Source organism: Drosophila serrata, unplaced genomic scaffold (genome assembly GCF_035046125.1).
Source record: "Drosophila serrata isolate PLE 108 unplaced genomic scaffold, ASM3504612v1 contig_165, whole genome shotgun sequence".
In the NCBI taxonomy this organism is placed as follows: Eukaryota; Metazoa; Arthropoda; class Insecta; order Diptera; family Drosophilidae; genus Drosophila; species Drosophila serrata.
In genome coordinates, this window is record NW_028257063.1 from 4,705,884 (window position 1) to 4,731,311 (window position 25,428).

Genomic DNA, 25,428 nt, shown 5'->3' on the forward strand with positions numbered 1-25,428 from the left:
CGCCACAAATGTTTTCCCTTCTTCATTTACAGTCATTTTTGCAGCGTCTTTGGCTTGGCTTGGCAGGGGCTTTCCCTGGGTTTTTCCTCAGGCAAATGCGTCGCCATGAAATTTTAATCAAGTTCTGGCTTCCGTTATGACTATTTTGTCCTTCTTTTTGCATACAAAATGGCAGACATGTCTGCCGCGTGGCATTTCCGCTTTTCCGAAATGGTGAGGGAAATGGTGTTTGCCGTTACAGAGCTTAAAATAAGGTGTAAAGAACACCTAGCTTTGTGGCTTTCCTTATTTTTGGGAAAGCCATTTCAAAGGTCAATGAACTTTTTATGGGAATTTAAAGGGACTGAAAAAGGTGTCGGAATGTTTATTACATTTTTTTTGTTAAGGTTTAAATTTAATATCTAGAAAGCTAAATTAATTTCTTATGAAATTCATTTATAATAATTTTGTGAGCTTTTGGAAAATGGTTTCTGAATAGTTTATAAGGAAACTATCCAAGTTTATCCACTATTCCATTTAAGAACTTTAGAAAACATTTCTAAAACGCCGGATAATTATTGTTTCTAGTTCATTGATCGATATTAGTATCTGTAAACTACTATTCCCAATGTAATGTAAAATCAGCAATCGTTTAATTATCATTACTTAATAAGTAAAACTGATATGAGTTAACAATTAATCGCATTGTTTTGCTTGTGTTACTCGAAAACAAAAAACGGCAAATATCAGTTAATGTAACTTAAGTCCCCCCTCACTAATCTATTAAGTAATGCCAAGGGTTTAACAAAGTTGTGCCATAACTAACTAGTTATAGTACTTGGAAACGTTTTGCAAACAAAGTCGGGATGATAAGTTCTCCATTACCAAACACAGATGTGTCATTCCAGTTATCAGGGAATTCCTTGAACTCTCTATTGTCAAAGTTAAAATATTCTGCTGTCCCTTTTGATACCATTCAATTAGGGTACCAAGAAAAAAATGTTGAAATATTTCGCCTGATGTGCAAACTTTTTGGCAGCAAATTGGCTGCGGGTACACACCAGCAGTAATTGAAAGCAAATCCAGAAAGGAACCCAAATCACGACAATCCCATAAATAATACAATGCCAAAAGGGATAAGCGATGGAATACCATGATGATGTCAGCAACCAGATAATTGCCGGCAATCAAAGTTTATTGAAACGTGACACAGGGCCAGGAGCCAAAGTTGCCAGTGATATTTATCCTTGGGTTTAACTCCCACAACAGCATCAGGAATAGGGAGTAGGGAATCGGGTGTCCTGTCCTCAATTCATGTCCCGTTTGCCAGACACCACGTCGCCTACGCAAAAAGGAAAAAGAACTTTTCATCGAGAAAAAGTTTTGCCGAAATTCTGTGAATGAATGTGGCAGAACGAAAATAAGTTCGTCCCCGCACAAAAGTTGTATTTTTAGCAGTCAGATGAGAGGGGGGTAAAAATATCGAAATAAATCTGTCAGCTGGAGCCAAAGTTGTGTCATCTTTATACCCTAAATTAAGGTATAGTTGGTCTTGGGAAAGGATATAAAGGATTAATATTATTGGGAGTTTGTTTTGTTTAAAAAAATTGTCGAAATTAATGGAAGTCTTAGGGGAAAATGAGTTTAAATACACAGAACCAGTTAACATCCTAGATATCTTTATAATATTATATATAATAATATAATATCTCACTAACAGAACAATATTGTTTGCATTTATTCTTATCTAGAAAAAGAGGAATCCTTAAGGATATATAACTTAGAACTTATAGAACTGTTAATTACAAATTTTTGAAGCTAAATCTTATGATGTATTAAGAATGTATAATATCTCTTAGAATACTTTTTGAAAACATGATTCTAAAATATATTTTATTGCCTCCTTAAAACTATTTATTAATTCCTAAAGTCATTCTACTTTTAAACCCTACTCTTTCTTTATTATTTTTAATACCAGTTCCTTATAATTATATAACCAAAACTTCTGCCATAAGAGCATTTAACTAACTCACATTGTAGGCCAACTTTTTCTGGCCTCTTTAACCTTCAGTTCTTAAACTACATTCCCTTTCAAGTTCAGTTGGCCCACGCAGAATTATATAGGCCCAATTATGGCTGGGCCCGCGTTTTGGCCCTTAACTAAAAATAGAAAATGTGGAAAATGTGGAAATAGGCTTTGAGGGGGCTGCTCCTTGGCTAAAACTAATAAAACGATGCGAGCAATATTGAATATTTTATGGCGCCTCAAGTTGACCTCAAACATTTTGTGACTACATAATGCATAAAACAGGCACAGTGACGCCAGCCTTGGCTCAGACTATGGCTATATCTATCCATTATATATCCACAACTGTGACGTTGTTGTTCCGAGAGCCTGATGGCGTCAATGATGCATTGCGTAAGACATTTGCCTGTAGAACCGCTGACGCCATCATAAAAAAAACGAGGAGGCCAACCTGCATCCACCTACCAAAAAGTACAAAAATGTGGCTTAAATTAAGAGTCCTTGGAGACCAACTGGCGCTGTTTGGACCAAAGCCAATTGGAGTGTTTTCAAGTGGATTGTTTTTATAGTACTATGATTTTAATGTGTTGGTGGAGCTAAAGTTGGGGTTAAAATAATCAAGGAATTCGAAGGAACATAAATTTCTATTATTGATGAATAATTGAGTCATTTAAAAGGATATACTCTTTCTGGCTATATAGATTTGTATGAAGACGTTATTTATAAGTTTTCTTAGGTATAAACTTTTATATTTGAGTATTTGGTATTCCACATCCTCTATAACTGTTTGTTCCTCAAACTTTTCCCAAAAAGCAACTATTTCCTCTTAATTGGCTTCTCTCAACTAGGCCAACTAGCGGCTTGTTTCAACCATAATTGAGGGTTGTCTGTAAAGTCGGCTATCTCTTAAGAACCCTTTTGATCCATGGATCAGGGCCTCATAACCGAAAAAATTCCCATTCATTGCCACAAAAAAAAAAGCGAACCCGAAGTGCAGCCAACTATCAGTGCAATTAGAGTCTAATAAGACGCAAAACACTAACGCCATGCGATGCATAAAATACAGGTAGTAATGGTCCAAAAGAACCAGAGATTCTTCTCCGGGTGAAGGGAGAGAGAGAGGGGCAAAGAAGTCGGTTCCGATCGGGCCAAGAACAAGCAGCACCGGGCCAAGATAGCCATCTAGTTAGCCAACAAATTGCATAGACAGTAAAGTGGAAATCTAACACACCCCACACACCGCACACACCTCGGCTTTAAGAGTGCCCATGAAAATGGTGAGAAATTTTCACAAATTGCGCCAGGCGATTCATTTCGCATTGCTGGAGGATGAGTTTCGGTTCGAGGATGAGGATGAGGATGAGGCTGAGGCCGAGGATGCGGAGGATAAAGCCAGACCCTGGTCGGCTAATCCAGACGCAGGCGGCGGCCGCTTTGCTGGATATGATTAGGAATTTAAATGCTTTTGAATTATTAAATTAGTAAATATGCAACGCCCGGCGAGAGGCGAGATCCCAGATCCCAGATCCCAGATCCCAGATCTCGGAACCAGCCCCGCAGTTTGTTGCAGGTGCAGCTGTATCGAAGCTGGAGCCTGGCTCTGAGCTCCGAAGCCAGGCTTCTGACTCAGGCATGGCAGGCTCCAAAAACCAGTTAAAAGTCCATTAAAACGCCAGGGAGAAAAAGAGGTTGCCCGGAGTCCAAGTTGAGACAGTGGATTGAGTTTGCTGAAGAAGCTTATCAATTGCATTAAAATATTCGTAACTAGAATAAGTAGTAAGTAGAAGACTTAAGTTATAGTATTTTTTAAACTCTTAAATTACTCATAACTCAGCCAAAAATGCTTTAATTTCCATTCGGAAAGCAGCATTGTGTTAGTTTTTAGTAGGTTAATAAATTTGCATACTCAAATAAAAATGTAATATATTAACATTTTTAGTCAATTTTTGACAATTTTAACAACATAAAATTTTGGAAAAATTTTTCAAATTTTTTTTTGCTTAAAACCTGCCTAGATTGACTCGCCTGTGGATGCTGATCAAGAATATATATGATTTATGGGGTGGCAAATGACTCCTTCACCGTGTGTGCAAATTTCGAACTTAAAATTTGATACCCAGACATTGTATAAAAAGGGGAATATATATTTTTCCAAGAAGCTTATTTAAAAGTTAATACATATATTTAAAGGGGTTTGTAGAAATTATTGTAATTCTTTTGACTGTTTAAGAACTCCCACCACATCGAGACAAATCTTTTAGAATCCTAATCCATAATTTCAGGTACCAATTTATCTTTATTTAAAAACCTTAAGTTAATCAATAGAATTTACTTATCTCTCATGCTTCCTTTTAGTTGCTTTAGCTTACATTGTAACAAATATTTTCCTTTAATTTTTCCACCTGTTCATGCCACTGTGCAACGTCCGTGGTCCGTGTGGCTTATGTAGCTCGTTTTGTTCTTGGTCGCTCTGCTCGCTGTTAGCTGTTCGTTCGGCTGTTGCTTTTGTTGTAATTACACGCCCGCCCAGTCGCCGATGAAGCTGCTGCCTTAAGTCCAAGACCAAGACCAAGTCCCAGTCCCCAGTCTCCAGTCCCAAGTCCAAGCCGGAGTCGGAGTCCAAGTCGGAGTCCAAGACGCCGTCGCAGTCGCCGCTACGCTGCGTGTAATCGAATCTATCAATCTATGAGATAAATCTTATTTTCTAATCTTGTTATCGTGCGCGCGCCGCGATCGACGGATCGCTCTGGACTCTGGCGATATCTTGGGGATAGGAGAGATACTTGGGGATTGGGTCTTGCCTCACTTTTAACCATAGCGCTGGTGTTTTTTTATTTTATTTTTTAGGTTGGCCAGTAAATTTTGCTTAGCATTTCCGCCGAAGCACAAAAACACTTGTGCATAAATTGGCCTAAGAGGACAGCAGTTATTTTTGGTTATGGTAAAGAGGTTAAACCTAGTCAGAGATGATGTGATCGTAGAGTTAATATTCCACTCAATAATCGTAAATAAATAAGATCACTTTTAGCAATGACAGTTCTAACTAACAACTTGATCTAAAAATAGAGCAGAGATATTTATAGCCATAGGTACAAAAAAAAAATATGAAAAGCAATTAACTTTGAGATTAATTTAGAGGCACTCGAGAAACATTTAACAAAAATATATTAAGCAACTAAAATAAACGGTAGGCAAAAGGGAGTCTGGAACAACAAAACACACACAAGGCTTAAATGAGAAATCATACTGAGCACTGAGATAAATTTGTTAAATGTAATGGCTATACTCAAATTTAAGGAAATATTAAATCAGTACATATTTTTGAGTTATGGGAGGCCTTGGTTTTCCTAAGAGCATACATTTTTTGAAAATAGATAGGAAAATGATTTGATTTACTATAAAGAAAAATATTCTTCAACCAGAAACTAGGCTAAATATAAACTAATATTTCTCTAAAATATATTACCTTCAAGTATATTATTTTCATATATATTTTTTCTATCATTTATAAGTAATTTTCCCCAAGTGCATCCTTGGTTAAACCACAACTAGCGCCCTCGAATGTCGAAATACCTCTGTTTATCGCATGAAGGCAACCAGGAAAGCAGCTCCTTCGGTGGCTGACTCCGCTGTCCGACTTGGAAGACTCCACTCCGACTCCTCCAGGTTCTCTCCAGGTTTCTCCCGGCTTCTCCCCATGCTCCCTGCCGAAGTGGAGACTGTGGTGGAGTGGTGTGCACACCATCGGGCACATTGATTGAAAAAGATGAAAAGTGCATGAAATGCTATGCACTATTGGCAGCCGGCGACTCTCCTCCAGAACTACAAGCTGGACATTTAGGGAACTGTAGGGTCAAGGGGAGGGTAGGATGGGGAAGGTAGGCAATATTTAAACTAAAATGAACAAAAGATGCAAAGCGAAGCCGACACAATCTGTCGATGCTGATGACCAGCAACGATGAGGCCCAGGCGATGATGATGAAGATCGTAATGAGCTGAGTCCAAGGAATGGGAATGGAAATGGGTCCATACAAACAGCCATACATATATATATATATATATATATATATATATATATATACACGATCCGACCAGGTTTTTAGGAACGCGTCGTAGCGTGGCATGTTTACTTAACGAAACCCATTCCACAAGACTTCGATCCCAGTCCAGTTCAATTCTCAGTTCCCATTGCAGTCCCATGTAAAAAGCCACTTGAGCATTGCTCCAGCCTCCGTCGATGCTGTGTGTGTGTGTGTGTGGAAGTGACGGACAGAGAGACGGACAGACGGACAAACGGACAGAGGGACTTATCAACTGCTGAGGTCAAGTGTAGTTTTTTAAATTTTTTGTTTCAATATGCATAAAGGCCCCAAGCTTCTGCTGCTGTTCTTGTCCCTTGATGAATTATGTGAGGAAGTCGCCTTCGATTTTTCGATACTTCAAGTCTGTTGTCTTTAGCTTGAAGCTATTTTTGGTTTCAGGGGAGAGAAGAAGCTTAAGTGGAGCTTAAGTCAAAGATTCACTTGATTCAAGGACATCAATAAAGGATATTTGTATTTGCGGGTTTATAAATATTTGTATTTGTAGAATTTATTACAGAATAAGTAAGGAAATAAGACGGATCTCTTTTACAACTAAGCTTAAAATATTCGCATTTTATTAATCAATAATTATCTATTTTTTATAAGACAATTTTTTCAAAAAATCAAAATGTAAAAAATTCATAACTCAGTCAAAAATGCATTAATTTTAATTCGGAAAGATGCCCCATGTTAGTTTTTATCAGGTTAACAAATCTGCATACTCAATTTAAAATGTTAAAAAATTTAAATTTTTTGCAATTTTTTAAACGATAAAACTTCTTAATTTTGTTTTGGAAAAAATTGAAAAATTTTATTTTCTCTAAAATATAGCTAGATCGACTCGCCTTTTTATGCTGATCAAGAATATATATGATTTATGGGGTCGGAAATGATTCCTTCACTCCATTTTAAGCTTCTTACTGAAATTATAATAACTTTTTTTTAACTATTTTCTAGGTTAACCTTTTCAAAATCTCTCTTTTTTCAATCTTTCAGTGAAGAATATAGTTGAATTTAATTGTTTTTTAAGTTGAATTTATTTGAATTTTTACTTTAGTTTTTGTCAGACCCTAACACTAATTTATTTGATTTTTATTGTGGAAATTCTCCGACTTCTTTGCTCACTTTCACGACTCTCCTAGAACCTCTAAACATACTTTATCTTTCTTTGCATATACGGCTCTAAGAAATGCTTTAAAAAACTAGAATAGAATAGAAACTAAATGCGTTGGTCAAACTGTAACATAAATCAAATGTCGCCCATTTCCTTGGGTTCAGAGCGCCGTCTATGTATGTCTGTCACTCATCTTCCTCGGAGGAAGTCTCGGCGGAGGGTCAAGGAGTTTGGGCCTATAAAAATCGCTTCCTCATAAAAATTCCGCTAACACAGAAAAAAGATTCAAAGCCGACACCTTTTTCCCTGGCAAAATGTTGGTTAAACAATGAAAATGCCACGACTCCAGTGGAGCGCAGCCTGGCGAAATAAAAAAGGGGTCTAGAACTGAAGGCTTGGAGGCGAGTCCCAGAGTCGCTGGCAATGCCAATAAACTGTTGTTTATTTTCACTAGCGTCGGCGTCGACGCAGCAGCGCATAAATATAAGAGAAAAAATAGGGAAAAATAAGAAAAACTACAAAACGCATTCATCACCGATGGCAGCCCCAGTCCAAGTCCAAGTGCAAGTCCCCCCAAGTCATCGTCGTTGTCGTCGGCAATTTATCTTTGAAATCAGCGCCTGACTCTGCTTATATCTCTATACTATCCTAGATGCATTTTTTTGTGCCATTTTTTACCTTTTGCTTGTAATTAGATACGCGCTAAAGCAACCCACACAGGCGGGGAACAGGTGAGTGAAATCTACACAGGGATAAAAATTGCAAAAAGCTAGATAAAAATATAAATATCTAAAGTACTTATAGTTGAATTGGTTTCTTAATCTGTATACATTTTATTTGATTACAAAAATATGTTCAGACACTTTTTCTCTTTCTATAAAAAGTATTTTTGGGATGTTCTTCACCTTTTAACTTTTTAAAAAAGTATTTTTTGTTGTTTCTCTTCCTGTAAAAAGTATCTCTTGGGTGTATTTTACCTTTTTAAGTTTTTAAAAAAGTATCTTTTGTACTTAGATACGTTCTGAAGCTGCAAAGAAAAGCTTGAAGCATTAAATTTAATTTAAAAAAATATTTCCTAATATACCTATTATTCCAACTTTTTAGTTTTAAATATACCTCAAATAATGTATCTTTTGATCAATTTCTTTGACACATTTCTCTCACTGCATTACCATTGCATTTGTTTTGTCGTGGGCGTGGCCAAGAATTAAGCTATATGGAAAGCCCGAGCTTCGATTGTTGGCAGTCCCACTTTCCCGCAGTTTTCCCATTTCCCTAAAAAGCAGACAAAGTCTGAGGAGTCCGACGAATCTGTGACTCTGCATGCGCAATCAGTGCAAACAGCAAACCCCACGCCCAGCCCCAAAAGCCCCCTTGACAGTCCACAAATGTTACCTGTTACCTGTTACCTGAACGGCTTGGACCTTGTTGAAGTGCTAAAATGCAAATGCAAATAGTTTCTGCATTTGCATCTCTTCATCTGCAACTGCAACTCGGCCAGAATCTCCTCACCTGCAGCTGAGGCGGTCAAATCAGTTGACTTGTGATTCTCATTCTCGACTCTCTGCGGTTGTTATGACTTTGTTATGTTTGGTGTTACCTGTGTGGGGTTAGCTCAGGTGAGTTGTTATCGGGTTTTTGTCTTTGGCCAACTTGTGTGCCGCTCCCATTGTTCAGTAGGTCAGGCCTTGAGCCGAAGTTTGGTAATGCTTGAAGATAAACTTTATTAAAGGCTTAACAGATTTTTAAATGATTTTAATGAATAAATAATAGCTGATGTTATTAAATTTATTCATTTCATATCAGTATATAAATATACTGAATACATATGTTGGGAAAAACCATTGCTTTCCTAATTATCTAAAAAGTTTTAAGGATAGTTTCATTCCATTTAATTTATAATATTTGCACTCCTAAAACTTTGATTTAAATACCTTACATATTTCAAAATACCCCTAAAAAACCTCAACAATTACTTCACTGCCATTGAATGGAGTAAGATTTGTTCAGTTATCGAATATCAGTATGCAAATGTCTTACACAAAAAATGTGAGAAAGCTTAACTATTAGCTGTTTAGTTATTGTCCAAGTTCCCACAAAAATTACGGAATTTTTTCGCATTGCCATGTGGAATTTTCTAACAACTCTCTTTGGTGGGTTTTGTAACTCACTTTAAAGACCTATTTTATGGATTTGCAGATCCAGTCACTTTCCTATCCTGCGGCAACCTCCATTGACCCCGCTCAAAGCTCAGAGTTTACACATAAAAGTAAAAGCCAGCGAAACCATGTTGGGTCAAGAAAACCCAAACCCAATGGGCTTCGGCACTCTGAAATCTATGCAAATGGTGGAGAGAGACCTCTGGTTGGAAAATATTTACCTAATTACCAGGCAAAACGGATAGAAACATATTTGCACGCCAAAAACAAAAAACTAAATATATATATGTATGGAAAAAATAAAAAACGAGTTGACATCTAGCTAAGCGGCATGAAACTTTGCCACTCAGCCGGTAGACAGATGCGAAAATTGACAGCTAACAGCGGAAAAACAACAACGGCAACGTTGGAAAATAAAAAAGTTTCCACTAAAAAGACGCAACAGTAGTTACAGGCGACCCCCACCCAGTCCACCTGACGGCCAATTGAAGGTGTAATGGAAATGGAACTCTGGCTCTGGTTAAAGGGGGAAAGCACAGAAAGAAAATGGTGTTTGAAATGGTTGAAATTTTATATTTTAGAGGGTTTATTTTTTACCTTTTAAGTATGTGAATTTCATAGTTTATTTACTATATATTTTATATAGTAGTTAATTCTTTCATACTATGAAATATTTTCCAGAGTAATGTTTATGATTTATTTCCCTTTAATGGATGTGAAAACTAGTGATATCTGCCAAGGGTAATTGGCACTTCAAATAATTCTATTATTTCCTTAATTTTTATAGCTTAATAGTACTTAAACTATACCATTTTAGTTTAGTTTAGGTATTTATTAAGTGGGATTCACTAAAAATAAAACTCTGGCTGTATCTTTGTTTAGGGAAAGACAGCGAATTATATTGAGTTTAATAAACAATAAATTTAAGACTCTTTAGGGACTATTTTTAAGGTGTATTTAAGCAAAATCTTATTCTTAAAAGATAGCCAAATCTAAATCATTTTGATATATATTTTTATATATTTTCTGGAAAAGGATAATGATTCAATATAAGCCATTGAATTAATGCCCTAAAACGGTCCCTTAAATTTTGTAAATACTGCTAAAGTTCCCTGGAATTTTTTACTTTATTTACTAATCCCTGAAAGTAATTTTATATTTGATTAAAATCCCATCCCCTTTTCTTTCTGTGCACTTCATAGTGCGTCTCTTTCTGCCGCGGTATCTGAGGACTGTCAAGTCATGCGGCGCGTTGTTTACGCGGCATAATGAGTTATTAGAAAACGTTTAATAATTTGCATAAATCAACAGGCAACGCTATAAACTTGTACAGAAAAATATGAAAATACAGAGAGATAGAGTTAAGGAAAAAATGTAAAAACAAAAAATTAAATACGCATGGAATTTGACAAAAACAAGCGACAAGGCATGATGACCAAAACGTGATCTAAAAAATACCCTTAAAAAAGATTAAGATGGGGTAAGATATTTACCCAAAAGAAATACTAAAAAGTAAGTTTAAAAATATATATAAATATATTATGAACCCTTATAAATTGAATGAATAATTTATTATAAATAAGATGGACCTCTACGTCCACTTTGTAGTAGAAATCCCTCTTTTCTCATAGAGTATTTTGGGTTACCCCGTACTAGTTCGTGATCTTGCTCCCAACTTAATCCAAGTTTTTGGGTTTTTATTTTTGTTTTGACGTTGACATTTTTGGTACGCGCAATTGCAAAAAAGCTAAATATAATGTTAAAAAAAATTAAATGATTGGAGTAGCCGGAGGAATTTGTTGGGCAAATAAATAAGCAAAGGCGTTTTGTATGCTGTCCATGATAAGTATCATTGCTTCGCGCGTATTTTTTATTTTTTGTTAATAATCGTATTTCTATTTATTTTGGTGCCGGATTTGGGTACAAAGTTGAACCCCAAAGTGCGTGAGTAAGAGGCAAAAAATCTGGTTTTTCCTTAAATTAATAAGCAATTTACTAGATAAGATACGCCATGCCACAGTATTGCCTTAGTAAATTCCCCAGAAATATACTAGAGATCAGATATAAATGTATCTGTGGATTTTATGGTTACGAAAGGTAGGAGAAAAAAAGAAAGGTGAGGAAACGAAATGCCATTGTTATCGGTGGCGATATATCTGTGGCCATAAAAACCAAACCCAAACGACTTATTAAATATGATATATCATGCTCGTTTGGATCGTAAATATTATCTATTTTTAGCTACCGCAGTAAAAGCACAACGAATGTGAGTTATAGTTTAAAAATAATTAAGAAAATATAATTATGGAAATTGTTTTATTTATATAAGCAAACAAAGTCGATTGCAATTAGAATTGTCTTGGAATATATTTTTTATTGGGGTAGGTTTATGGCGGAAATTGATGAATAACTTTTAAATGAATTTAAAATGGTTTTTTATTTATAAGAACAATTAAGACAACCAACTTCGTAAATCGATAATAACTAACCTTAATCAATATTTTGTTAGATTTTTATATGCAAATTTTTTCTAAAAATTCAAAGTTTAAAAAACTCATAACTAAGCCAAAAATGCATTAATTCTAATTCGGAAAACTGTTCTGTGCTAGTTTTTTAACGGTTAATAAATCTTCATTCGGAGTTAGGTATATAAAAAAATTAAAAATTTTACGAAATATTTGGCACTTGTTTTTAACTAGAAAATTGAGAAAAAAAATTTAAAAAAAAAATTTTCTTTCGGACATGGCTAGAAAGATTCGCCTGTTAATGCTGATCAAGAATATATATGATTTATGGGGTTGGAAATGATTCCTTCACATTATACAAGCTTCTAAATAATATTTTAAAACCTTTTAAGGGTATAAAAATTGCAATTAAGACATTTTTATATCATTTTTCCTATTTTAAAATCTAAAAATTTTTATACAAACCTAATATAATCATTAATAGTTTCCTTTTTTGTGTTTATTATTTAATCAGTGCAATAATGTATCTCAAAAGCAACTTCCTCTCCATCTTTATCTCCTTGTTATGCCGAAAAGTATCTGTGGAATTCCTTTGGCATCCCATCTCATCTCATCTCCGTCGCCATCTCATCTCATCGTCGCTTACCTTAGGCATATAGGTTTTTAACAAGGTGCGATAAACAAGGAATTAATGCCCTGGCACGATGACAGCCCCGCACAGTGAGCGCCGGAATTAAATTCCACATAGCGCTCGGCGGGCGCCGTCTCCACCGATTCTCTCTCTCAAGAAAAAAAATAATAATAATGCTAAGGCTGGGAATAAGGGTTACCTCTTGGTGAGGGGAACAATTCATAATTGTCATTTATTTATTGCTCAGATATTGCGAGCTTGATTTTACGGGCGCTTATTAAAATGAATTTTTCAACACACACACAGACACATCTCCGCCATCTGATAAGGCCATTTGATCGAAAGCTTCGATATGTGTGTGTGTGCTATCGCCCCTTGCCCTTGTCCACTCTTTTTTCCCCTCCGTCCCACTGTGGCGTGTGTTTTTATTACAACTGAGCGCCACCCGCTGCGCAGGCGTGTAACTTTTTTTTTACGATGCTGTTTTCGCCGTTCGCTTTGAACCGTTGTCCTTCGGGGGTCTTCTTTTGCCTTTTGTCTTTTGTCTAGAGCGGGTGGCTATGGCGGTCTCTTTTACACCAAGGTGATATTACAAGGTGCACTGAGAAAAATAGTCACTGAGTTCTTTAAGTTTATTTATAATATATAAACCTAAATAAACGTTTACCTTGGTAACCAGTTTTTGATTATAAATTTTTATAGAGATTCATTCTTGTATTATTTTCTTTTTAAAATCTTTTGGTTAACCCTGATTTCTCTGAGTGCCCTCTATTTTGCAATTTGTTTACCCCTCCCAGTGTTCACACCATTAAGAGATTGGCCCAACGAGAAGCTGTTTTGTTCTCTTCTGGCGTTCAAATTAATAGGCAGCCCAAGAGCATAAGGATCTATGATTAATGAGGCGCGACTATCGCAGCATTAATGCTGTCAATATATTACAATGTGTACAACACACACACACACACACACACATCGGTTAACCGATTACCGAGCCCCGATCGCAAAAGGTGCCATTGTTGTTGGCATTATCCATAATCCCAATACCACCGATGGCATCGCGTGTGAGCATCGTGGACATCGCGTGAGTAATCAGCGGCATGTGGGTAATGATGATCTCCACTGCCGCCTGAAGGATCCTGCCACCAAACTAAAAAAAAAATGAAAAATTAAAAACAAAAGGCAATGCCAACTCACTCTAGCCACTTTGCAACATGTTGCTTGCTTCATGCAACATCTGCGCCGTTGTCCAACTCAAACCTGTTGTTCTGTTTTATCGCATGCGAGAGGGGCCTAATAAGCAGATGGACAAGCGGGGTGAAATCCACCCCCAAAAGGAGAGCAAGCTTATTGGTGTGACCAGTTTTGAAATAACTTTGAATAGTATTTAAGTTTCGAAAAAATATTAACACTTTATTATAAAAAAATAAATTTAATTAAATTTCAATTCAATTATTTATTAATTTTTACGAATTATGAAATCGGATGTATATTTTTTATATAAGTAGTTTTCAAAAATGTTAAACGCATAAAACAATCAACAATTTCGCCATTTAAAAAAATATATCTTTAAGAAAATATATGTATAAATATATTTTCCTAAGCTTTTCTTAGTTCTTAAATGGTCACTCTATTTAACTTAAATTAACGCTAAAAATGTTTACTGGTCAACTGAAAAAGCAACCCCCAAAATAATGTGCAATTCTCTCATTCTTGTTGATAGCCAAAGAGTAAGCCATAAGAAAGCATAATTATAGCATGCTAGTTTTTGGCATAGACCGTTAGTTTTCGCTCTTTCGCTGTTGGTGCTTCCGCATAAAACTGGAAAGAGCATAAGGCTTTTTCTCTTTTATATTTCTTCTGTGGCCAGTGGGCAGCGCGGTCAACGTCGCTGCTCGAAGCTCCTGTTGCAATCAAGTCGCTCTCATTGCGCTTTTGTTGTTGTTTTAAGTTCTTCCTCTTTGCCAGTTTGTTCCTCTTTACACTCGTCTTCCTCCTGCTTCTTCTTGTTATTAGCCTGAAGTGGTGGGCCCCCCCGCCCCCGCCTCACCTTTCCCACAAAACTGGCCGGTCTCCAGAGTCTCCAGAGCATATTTGTTCCAATAAGAAAAGCCCATGCTCTGCTTCGGCTGGCAGAGGCAGCAGCAGCAGCAGCAGCAGCAGCGACAGCGACTGAGAAATATATCGGAATTGTCGGCCAGTTTCGCATCGCATTTTGTTGGGTTCGCAACAACAAAACATAATAAACCGCAGAGTCGCGAATCGGAATTAAATTGAATCGAAAAACTAACAAATCGAAATCGAGTTTTGACTTAATTAAACAATAACATAAAAACAAAGCCATTTAAAAAGCCATTAACCAAGGAAATGTGAAGTTAATTATGCAAATGCAAACTATAAATAACACGAGTTTAGTGCGTGCGAGCTTTAACACTATGGTTGACCACCCCTAACGGTTTTTATATAGTTTATGTTTTGTTGCCCTCTTCTGTTCTATTTCATTTTTTTTTTTTTGTGGGGAAAACACCACCTTGTTTGCGGTGAAATGTTGAAGAAAAACGTTTTCCGCCGTTCCGTTCATTTGAGCCTTTTAAGCCGTTTAGGCCAAGGATCTGCCGGCAAGTCTGAAGGAATAGACGAAAAACGAACCCCCTTTTTGGCTTAGCTTTCTAGAGTGGAAGGGGGTCTTAAAGTATGGGTTTCCGTTAGGTTTTATTTTAGCCTTCAGGGGGATGGTCAAGTGATTCATAAATAGATGTAAAAGTTATGGGCACAGTGAGCACCGCATAAAAAGCAACAGCAGGATTAGATATTAATATACTAGGGCTTTAATTAAGTGAAAGTGTTAAACATTTTTAAGTTTATCGTTTCTGCTCGAACGAACAAATATGCTTTAGCTCTGCGGTCACCTATCACCTCTTAATAATTAACTGTTTTTCGTAAGCTTTTCTTTATCTTTTGCTAAAAGAAACAAACTTATTAAAAGCTCTCACAGTAAGCCCAACTAAGTTAATTTACCGTTCATCAGCTTCCATGATCGCCGTTTATTTTGACTTCGAATTCAAAAACTCTCCAGTCTCCAATTGAAAAGTTTACAATTCTCCGCTCAAAGCCCCATTTACTCTTTGGCAGGACACACACGTGTTGTTGGCCCTTCGGCCTTCTCTTAGACCACCTTACTCTCTCTGTGCGCAGTCTCTGGCTTTCACTGCTCTCCACTCCTGTCGCTCTGCAAGTCTCGCGGCTTCTCTCAGTCTCTCTGGCGAGAGTCTCACCGTTATAAAAGCGCAGCTCGCAGCGGCTGCTTGGTGCTTGTTCTTCCACGCGCTTTTGACACTTGTGACATTTTTGACACACAAATCAATTGTTACGTGAATTTTCAGCGCTGCAGCAGCAGAGGCAGCAGCGACCAGCGACATCGGGTAAACGCTCCGAAATAAATCTAAATTGATTTTTGTTAAATCTTTAACAACCAATACTAAAATCTCAACCACAAAAGATGCAAGCAAATTGTTTAAGCTTACGCGAAATATAAATATAATTTATTGTGAGATTTTCGTGTGGCAAGCCGCAAATCGTTGCCTACTTTCGTGCGCTGCGCGTGTGTGTGACATAATTTGGCGAGAACTTTAATTTTAAGGATTCCCTCGACAGAACAGCAGAGCCTCGCTATCGTGACCTCAGAGTGCATAACACACACACACACACAGACACACACACACACACACACGACACGCCAGCACAGAACCCCCTTTTTGGGGGCCTTCTTTCTGCTGCAAATCGATTTCTGTTTCCGGCATTTTTCACGTGGCTGCTGCTGTCCCCCCTTACACTGAGAAAAAAGAGCTAGATTTCTGTATAACATTAAAAAAAGAAGGAGAAATATGAAAATTTATTAGAAACTATAATAATAAAACTTCCTTTTAGGATTATAATTCCCTGAACTTTTGGCTTTAGGTTTAAATTTACTGTTTATTTTGATAGTAGAAACTTGAAGCATTTATAAGAGAAATTAGTATTTTTTAAACAATTTTTTGTATAGTTTAAATTGCCTATATTTCAGTCTTAAACTATACCTTATTAAAGACCTTTTTAAGGGCCTTAAGTAACTTCTTATATGAAATATAAATAATTTTAAAAGTCTTTGCCTTTCAAAACTTATTTTAATACTTGACACCAAGTGATTAAAGTAATCAAAAAATTACTTTGGTACTCTTAAGACATTCTACAAAGCTTTGTGAAATTTTTCTCAGTGCTTCTTTCGTATGTTTCGTGCAGTTTTGGCATTTTGCTGCCATTTCCCGCTGTTGTTGCCGACTAACGATTTTTCCCAGCAAACAACACGGCAAAACTCAACTGAAACGTGTCAGAGGCCAAGAGGGAAAGCCAGGGAAAACGAGCCAGAGAACAACATTAACATTTAGGTGGCTGAATGTACGGCCGTAAATCGGCAATCGTAAACAGTTTTCGCCGCAGCTGAAAGTAACAGTCAGCCTGGTTTATCGGAATCGTTTTTGATTTCCTGCCTCTGGCCTGTATTCCGTATATATTCGAATATTTTCGTACATTTGTACATTTCCCATTCTCTGTGTGTGTGTGTGCTCTGCTTCAGTCCATTTCCCATTTCCCTTTTCGGGGGTTTTCCTCTGGACTGTGCTGTGCCTTCGGTCTCGGTCTCGGTTTCGGTTTCAATTTCAGTTTAGTCAGTCAGCTGCTGCTTTTCACGTGGCACGTGTCGTATGAGTAATATTTATATCTCTCATTTTTTGGCTTCACTTTCTCGCCTGCAGTCGCCTCTCTCTCTCTCTCACACACACACAGACACACCATTAATAAATAAATTAATAACAATTGATAAAAATGCTTGAAACAATAATCAAAGACTGTTCAATTGATATCAACGTAAACCGCTAATTAAACAAAAGTGCTTAAGAAAATCCATCGCAATCGCAAAGTGTTCAAAATTCTAAATACTACAAAATATATAAATATATTATATTAATACATAATCGAAAAAGTATATATAAAGGAAGAGAAACTGAATAATTGGCCATCGATTCTAAATGTTCGACTGGATTGAATTTAACAAAGAAGCGTAGACGAAATACGAATGCAAATTAGATGCAAAATAAATGGGTAAAATGAGGTCAAGTAAATACGATGTAAGTATGACTTTTTTGGTTATTTATATTGTTTAAGTTTTAAATTAGGTATTATAATGAATAGAAAAGAAGTTTAAATTATAATTTAAGTGATTATTGTGAAAATTCTAAGACTTAGGACTACTTGGAAGGTTAATATTCGCATTCTTTGAACCGATATTTGTATATGGCATTTTTTTCAAAAAATCGAAGTTTAAAAAACTCGTAACTAAGCCAAAAATTCATTAATTTAAATTCGGAAAGCAGTCCAAAGTTAGTTTTTATTAGGTTAACAAATCTGCATACTCAATAAAGAATTTCAGAAAATTCAATTTTTTATCGATTTTTCTTTTTAATTTTAATGATATAACCCCTTATAAAATTTGGAAAAAATTGATCAAAATTTTTTTCTTCTAAAACATGCCTAGATAGATTCCCCTGTTGATGCTGATTAAGAATATACACTGCGCGTCATCAGATTAGCGCCCCCTGAACATTCTCGGGTAATGTCCAATATTATCCAAACTATCAAGGCTAAAGCCATAAAACTTTTTTTGACGATACTTTTAATAATATTCTTCAAAATAAGATAAGGTACATAATGATAAGTATAACAATAATATTTTATTTATTTGAAAAGAAAATGTATACCAAAAATATGAATTTAATTTTGCGTCATCAGATTAGCGCCCCCTGCTTAAATTTAATGAATTTTCACTTAATGCTTAACAACTAGTAGTGTTTTATGTTTTATCTTATTATTTACTTATTTTCTAATCAAATTAATAGTGGGTGGTCCCGCCCCCATTTTCCAGGACCTCACAGATCCTGCTGGGAAGTGACTCGTACAATTTCTCAACGTATTGTAATGATATTGAAGACCAAGCTTCTTTAATCCCGTCGATGAGCTCCAATTTTGTACTATACTGCTTTCCAGACTCGTATACTTTTCTCGAGAGCCATCCCCACACGTTCTCTATTATATTTAAGTCCAGAGAGTACGGCGGCCACTCCAGGACATCAACGTTTTGGCCCTGTATCCACGATTTTAAAGATCGGGCAGTATGGATTGGAGCGTTATCGTGTTGAAAACGCCATTTCAGATTTCCAAAACAATTTTGGATGTGTGGGAAAGCCGTTTTTAAAAGATTATTATACGCCACGGCGTTCATTTTTGGGGTGAGAAATTGTAACTCATAGGTGCCATAATGGGATATGGCTCCCCATACCATTACAACACCTACCCGGCTATGTAAACGATCTAAAATATGCTCTTCTTTACGCATGTCATGGAAATAATAATTATAGCCATCAGGGCCTTCTAAATTAAATATGTTTTCATCGGAAAAGACTACAAAGCGCCACTCCTTCGACCATGTCATATGCGAGCGAGCAAAATTTAGGCGCATTTCCTTTTGTAACTTATTTAGTTGTGTTTTTTTTTTAGTTTTAGTCTTTTCAAGTGTTCTGCTTTTTTTTATGACTCGTAATACCGTGGACTTGCTAGCTTCCACACCGCTTTTTTCTTTAATTTTGGTAGAAGAGTCGTGTGAATTAGACGCATGTCTAACTATAGACCGAATGTCTGCTTCGGAAAGAAGTCTGTTGTTACCGCCTTTCATATTTTTACCATAGCCTTGTTTATTTTAAAGAAAACTGGCTATAGTTTTTCGATGCCTTCCCATTTTTTCAGCAATTTTATGTAAAGATAAGCCACTTTCACTAAAGGCTTCGATCTTAGATTTTTCTTCTAAAGATAGGACAGTTCCTTTACCCATTTTGATTCTTAGTTTATAAAAAATTATTCAATTAATCAGCACAAAAAATTTCACAACTGTACGCCAAAAATTACGCGAAATAACTAAATTTGAATTTACAGGCGCTAATCTGATGACGCAAAATTAAATTCATATTTTTGGTATACATTTTCTTTTCAAATAAATAAAATATTATTGTTATACTTATCATTATGTACCTTATCTTATTTTGAAGAATATTATTAAAAGTATCGTCAAAAAAAGTTTTATGGCTTTAGCCTTGATAGTTTGGATAATATTGGACATTACCCGAGAATGTTCAGGGGGCGCTAATCTGATGACGCGCAGTGTATATGATTTATGGGGTCGGAAATGACTCCTTCACTTTCTTTTAAGCTTCTGACTGAAGGGGAAATACCATTTTTAGTCGATATTAACTATATTTTTATATGCAAATTTTACTACAAATCAAAATTTAAAAAACTCATAGCTAAGCTAAAAATGCATTAATTTCAATTCTGAAAGCGTTGGTATATTAATTTTTAGCAGGTTAATAAAACTGCATACTAAGGTTAAAATGTGAATTTTTGCCGATTTTTGAACATAGTAATGATGTAACCCCTTTCCTTTTTTTTTTTAAAAATGGGAAATTTCTGAAAAAAAAATTTTTTCGCCCGGATATATCTGAAAACATATCCCTGTTGATGCTGATCAAGAATATATATGATTTATGGGGTCGGAAATGACTCCTTCACATCGTTATGAGCTTTAGACTAAAATTGTGATACCCTGCAAAGGTATACTTACTCTTTAAAATGCAGCCAATTCATTTTCCCTTAAAATTCCTTTCCCTTCCTCACCTCACTTAAGTTTATAAATATTCCCCAGAATCTACTTTCACTAACTCCCCTGAAATTGGCCATCAATCTTGGTCATTGGTCCAGAAAGCCCTCGAACCGAACCCAATTGAAGGTTACAGACTTCTCCCCCAACAGACTTCAGACTCCCCCCCATCCAGGTGGGCATCGAACCAAACGGAAAAATTTACATAATCACTTAACTCATGGCCCACATTTTAGGCGATTATCGGGCCAAGACAAGAAACAAAGCCCCAGACAGACTCGATTGGCACATAAATTAAGTGCAAAAACGGAAAACGGACGAGCTGTCTGCCCTTAATCTTGAATTACAAATCGAGTGCAATTATCTGACGGCTGCAATGAGTCTTTGGACTGCAAGTTGGAGCTCGGCCTCCCATTCTCTGATTCTCCGGTTCTGATTCCCCTTGGGGGCCTCTTAGCAATTTGTTTTTACACTTTACGATTTGCATGGCCAGGCGGATCGGTGTTTTCGATAAGCCGGGACAAGGAGCCCCTCAGGTTTGGTTTTTGGTTTAAACTCAGGCTTTGGCTTTGGCTTGGCTTAGTTTCTTGGCCAGAACCAGGCCAGAACTGTGTCTAGCTTCTGGAATAGTATGCTCCTCTTGGCGCTACTGTTGTGTGTGCCTCTTTAAATTTTGCATTTAATTGATTTGTCAACACAAATGTCCATTGGCGGCTTCCCGGGCCACTAAGCCGCTTACTGGAGACCGGAGACCTGGCCTAAACACACAAGTTATGCCGGCATAAATTGCCGACTTTAGTCTTGAAATAAAAAAACGAAAGTCGAGTGCTGCTGGCCGAGGGCCAAACGTGGCTCAAAACGAGACTTCAAAGGCCTATTCGGCGCATCCGGCGCATTGCTAACTGCAATCATCAATCAAAATGTATATAAAATCGTTGGAAGTTCCCCTGCTTTCAATGGTCTACTAAAAGTTGCCAACTCATCACTGCAAATGCTCCCTGATTTGGATCGGGACTCAAAAAGGCTATCCAGAGCTCCCCTTCTGTGTGGGCGCTGGCAACGTGCTTGGACTCTTGATTCTCAATGGGATGCACTCTTTAGAGGGGGGATTTGGGGATGGGAATGAGGGTTGGCACACTGGAATGGGGTCTTCATAATATTTAGACCTTCTTTGATCATGATTTATTGGGATTAAAGTATATTAAAGGATAATTAAGCTTTTAAAGCGTTAAAGATAGGGAGATATTTTGGCTGGCTTTATTTTTTTAGGCAGGATTACATCAGTCTTTTAAGTACAGTATAAATAGTAATAAATTCAGTTAACTAATTTATTGTTTATTAATTTTTAGGCATATTTCCTTGGTTCTTCACCATATTTTAACATTTTTGGTCATCTTTTCTAGGGTTTAAGTGCTTTAAATCAATTGTTCTCTGGAAAACATTAATCACGAAGAAGTCTTTAAAGGTAGTTTAGCTAATTTTTGAGGCAGTATTGAAGCAATATTTTAGGCTTGAGTTTATATTTTTAAGTTTAGTTTTCTTTTTTATTTAAAAAGTAAATAACAATTTAATTTTTACCCATATTTTCCTGCCTTCTTCCACTGTACCTTCATCATTGTCCGCTGACACTTGGCGACATTCTTGATTTCTCCCTTGATTTTTTTTAGGTAGCGCCACAACATTTTTTCCTGAATCTGAATTATGTTGTCAGTTTCCCTCTGAGCTCTTTGTTGTGTGTATTTTTTATATCCCCAGCTCCCTGGTGGCTTTGTCTTTTGACTTTCTGGCTTTCTTGCAAAATGCGAACACGCGCCCCAAAAAGCACGTGGGCGGAAAATATCTGCCGCCGGTTTGCGTCTTTTATTTTATTCAGTTTTTTTATTAATATTATTTTTGCTTATTTTTTTCTGTGCCGGCGCTTATTAATTGTGTGCGAATGTTTGCACAATTTGTCAATATTATCGCACAAAACATGACCATTGGCAGGGAGCGCCCCCGCATCACCGCAGCCTCTTGTGGCCCCCTTTTTTTAACATCTTGTTCAGCTACCAAAAAGAGTTTGGCTAAGTGATTTGTGATTTATGAATTCACTCGATTTTTGTCAGAATATGTAATGGGATGTGGCAGACTGAGGTTTGCCACCTCAATGTATATGCAGAGGGGGAAATTCTGGAGAAATATCTTGAATTGTAATTTGATTTTATTTGTAAATAAATTTGGGTATGATTATTACGAAAGCTTGATTCAAGTCCAGTTTCAAGTATAAATTGTAATTAGAAAATGTATTTAGACTTATTTAAAGGTATCTTGTAGATAAAACATATATCTTTGAATACTATATATCATTTATTTTAAATATTAAACTAATAATAGAAGTCCTGCCAGCCAAACTTTGTTTTGTTATACAAGGAAACACCTCTAACTATGGTTCAAATATTTTTGTGTAACATGTATTCATTATAGTTTATAGTTTAGTGTCTAGAATATATTTTCTTTATAATTTCTATATTTTCAAAATCCTAATCAATCATATTTTCTTTCCCTGTATCTATATATATGTCTCTCTATTTTCCCCTCTATCTATATCTATATCTATATCTCGGTTTCTGTGGGGCCTGAGGGGCCTGACTATTTGCTAATTTCCCTCCCCTCTTGAATGCCTGGCAATATGCTTTACGACTTTATAATGCCCAGTTAATTGGGTCAACCAGGCCTAAAGGGGGAGGAGTCGGAGTCGGAGTTGGAGTCGACGCATGTTTCAAATGTTTTGATAAACGCGTTGTGGCATTGCCTCCTGACACCGCTCATACATATTAATGCCAAGCCAAGAGTCTTGGCCAAGCTGGTAGCCAACTGGGTGTTGTTACAAACTGGGCCAAAAAGGCCCACGACCAAAAAAAAGCTGAATGAAAATGGGAACGGGAGCTGAATTGAGTGGGAGTCTTTGGAGCCTTGATTGGTGACTCCTGTCGGGAATTGTCACATCAGCCATTTAATTTCCTCAAGAAACAGGAAATGAAATTTAGGAAAAGAAGTTTTGCAACCACACATTTAATAATTAGGTTAAGTAATTGGGAATATATTTTTCTACGCCTCTCTAAATACTTTCCCACCACCCATTTTCCATTATCTAATGCAATTTGACATTATTTTGAAGCAATTTGCTGTTAATTTCCAAATTAAGTGTCTCATGTTAAGGGGGCGTTAACTTTGGTACTCCTTCGACTTAATAGAAAGCGAAAACTCGACAATTTTCCACAACTACCGCAACTAAAGGCTGCTAAGCCGCGAAAGTAAATAATCCAATTATCGCACACATGCGCGCCCATAGCATAAATAAAATCATTTGATAAGACAAGCCATAGGTGACCGAAGATTGTGGCTCCAAAGAGCGAAGACTGGAGACTGAAAAGCCTGAAGACTCTGAAGACTGCAGACTGGGGATTGAGGAGACTGAAGACTGGGGAAGAGACTGTAGTAAAGACTCGTAGTTAGCCGGGGAAATTGCATAAACATGTTTGGTTGCCGCTCACCACTGAGGAAGTAAGTCAGTCAGATGAGAGTCGACTTTGCATTTGAAATATGTTGCATTAATATGCCGATAAATATTTGCCGCCATCGTGCGACTCTCTTCGGATCTCCGACTCTATACTATATGCAGCTATATAGCACTGGCCAACAACTCAATTAGATGTGGCATAGCCGGAGGGGAGAGCTGCTGTTGCTGTTGCTGAAATTAAATGGCATAAAATATTTCCACGAATGATCATCAGCCGATCCTGATTACAATCGTGATCATCATGGGCAGACTTTGTGCAACTTTGTCGCCTCCAGAGGGGAGTTTCCTGGGATTTTGAGGGGTTTTCTCGAGGGGTATATTAGGCAGAAGGGAAATATTTTTCTATAATATATAGTTTTCAATATAAATCTTTAAAAGAAAGAAAGTAAACTAACCCTGGGTGAAGGAAGCTTAAAAACCTTTTCAGTTAAAAATTGAATTATGTGATGTAATCGGAAATCGATGAAAACTTTTAACAATTATTCATATTTTTATATGAAAATTTGTTTTACAAGTTAAGTGTTAAAAAACTCATAACTAAGCTAAAAATGCACTAATTTTAATTCGGAAAGATGTCCCATGTTAGTTTTTATCAAGTTAACAAATCTGCATACTCAGTTTAAAATCTCAATTTTTTTTTGCAAATTTTTAAAATTTTAACGTTGTAACCCCTTATAAAATTTCGAAAAAATCTAAAAAAAATATTTTTCTTTAAAATATAGCCAGATTGATTCGGCAATCGATGCTGATCAAGAATAAATATTATTTATGGGGTCGGAAATAACTCCTTCACATCGTTTCAAGCTTCTGACTGAAATTATAATACCCTGCAGGGGTATAAATAATGTGATTTAAATTAATATGATATATTTTGTAAAAATACTATACTGATACCTTTTATGTTGAGTCTCTTTGAACTATTTATTCCAACTGGTATTTTATTAAATTTTCTTTATAAACTTGGATACTGAGTATTTTCAAGTCGTGTCCCTGACTGTTGTACTCTATCTTCCTTGCTCCTCTCCCCTTTGCTTCCATGTGCATTGTGTCAATGTCAGCAATGCCTCTACTCCATCTCCAACCCCAACTCCAACTCCAAGTCCATCTTCCATCTCCTCCATCTTTCCATCTGCGTCTGCGTGGCGTGTCAACAATTTGACAGACATTCATCAGCGTTCGCCACTTTGGAGCTGTGCCTGTGTCGCATACTCAATCAGTCCGAGGGGAACTCCAGCTCCATCTCCAACTGCAGCTCCAACTTAAACTCCAACTCCAACTCCCAGTTGGAGTCCCTCTGCGATTCCCAGTTGTCATTGGTGCGGCATTCACTTTGGGCTTATGTGCCGCGTGCGCATAATTGATTTTTTCGCTGGTTGCAAGCAACAGCAGCTGCCTGTGTTCAGACTGTGTTCTCCCGTCATATTAATGTCAAAAAGATTGCACTTGATCATGAGTTGCGTGTTTGCCAATTTGTACAGCAGAAGAATGGTGGAAAGAACGTGGGCTGCTGCTCTCCAGAGAGTGAAGAATTTAGCAGAAGAATCCGCCTGGGAAAGCCTCAAGTGAAAGGAGTGAGAAATGGATGGATGACTGCACTTGTCTCTCGGTCGGTGTGGGCGTTATTTCAACACCATGGGAAAATGTGTTCACAACACTCACAGCACTCTCTCTACAC

General features: G+C 36.8%; 2 protein-coding genes across 6 annotated transcripts in view; one reads left to right on the top strand and one right to left on the bottom strand.

The window, feature by feature from the left end:
• Ir48b (Ionotropic receptor 48b) overlaps positions 1–25,428 on the bottom strand; it is an 86,517-nt gene that overhangs the window by 52,684 nt on the left and 8,405 nt on the right. The window lies entirely within an intron of this gene.
• Positions 14,643–25,428, top strand: part of ths (thisbe) — a 67,246-nt gene continuing 56,460 nt past the window's right edge. Inside the window, exons 1-2 of one of the 5 annotated variants that reach the window (XM_086827347.1) lie at positions 14,643–14,867; positions 17,244–17,615. In XM_086827347.1, the coding sequence (XP_086683473.1) occupies positions 17,614–17,615 (2 nt within the window). In that variant the 5' untranslated portion in view covers positions 14,643–14,867; positions 17,244–17,613. Of the gene's footprint in view, positions 17,616–25,428 lie in introns of all 5 variants that reach the window. The other 4 variants (XM_086827346.1, XM_086827348.1, XM_086827350.1 and 1 more) reach the window with 4 other exon arrangements.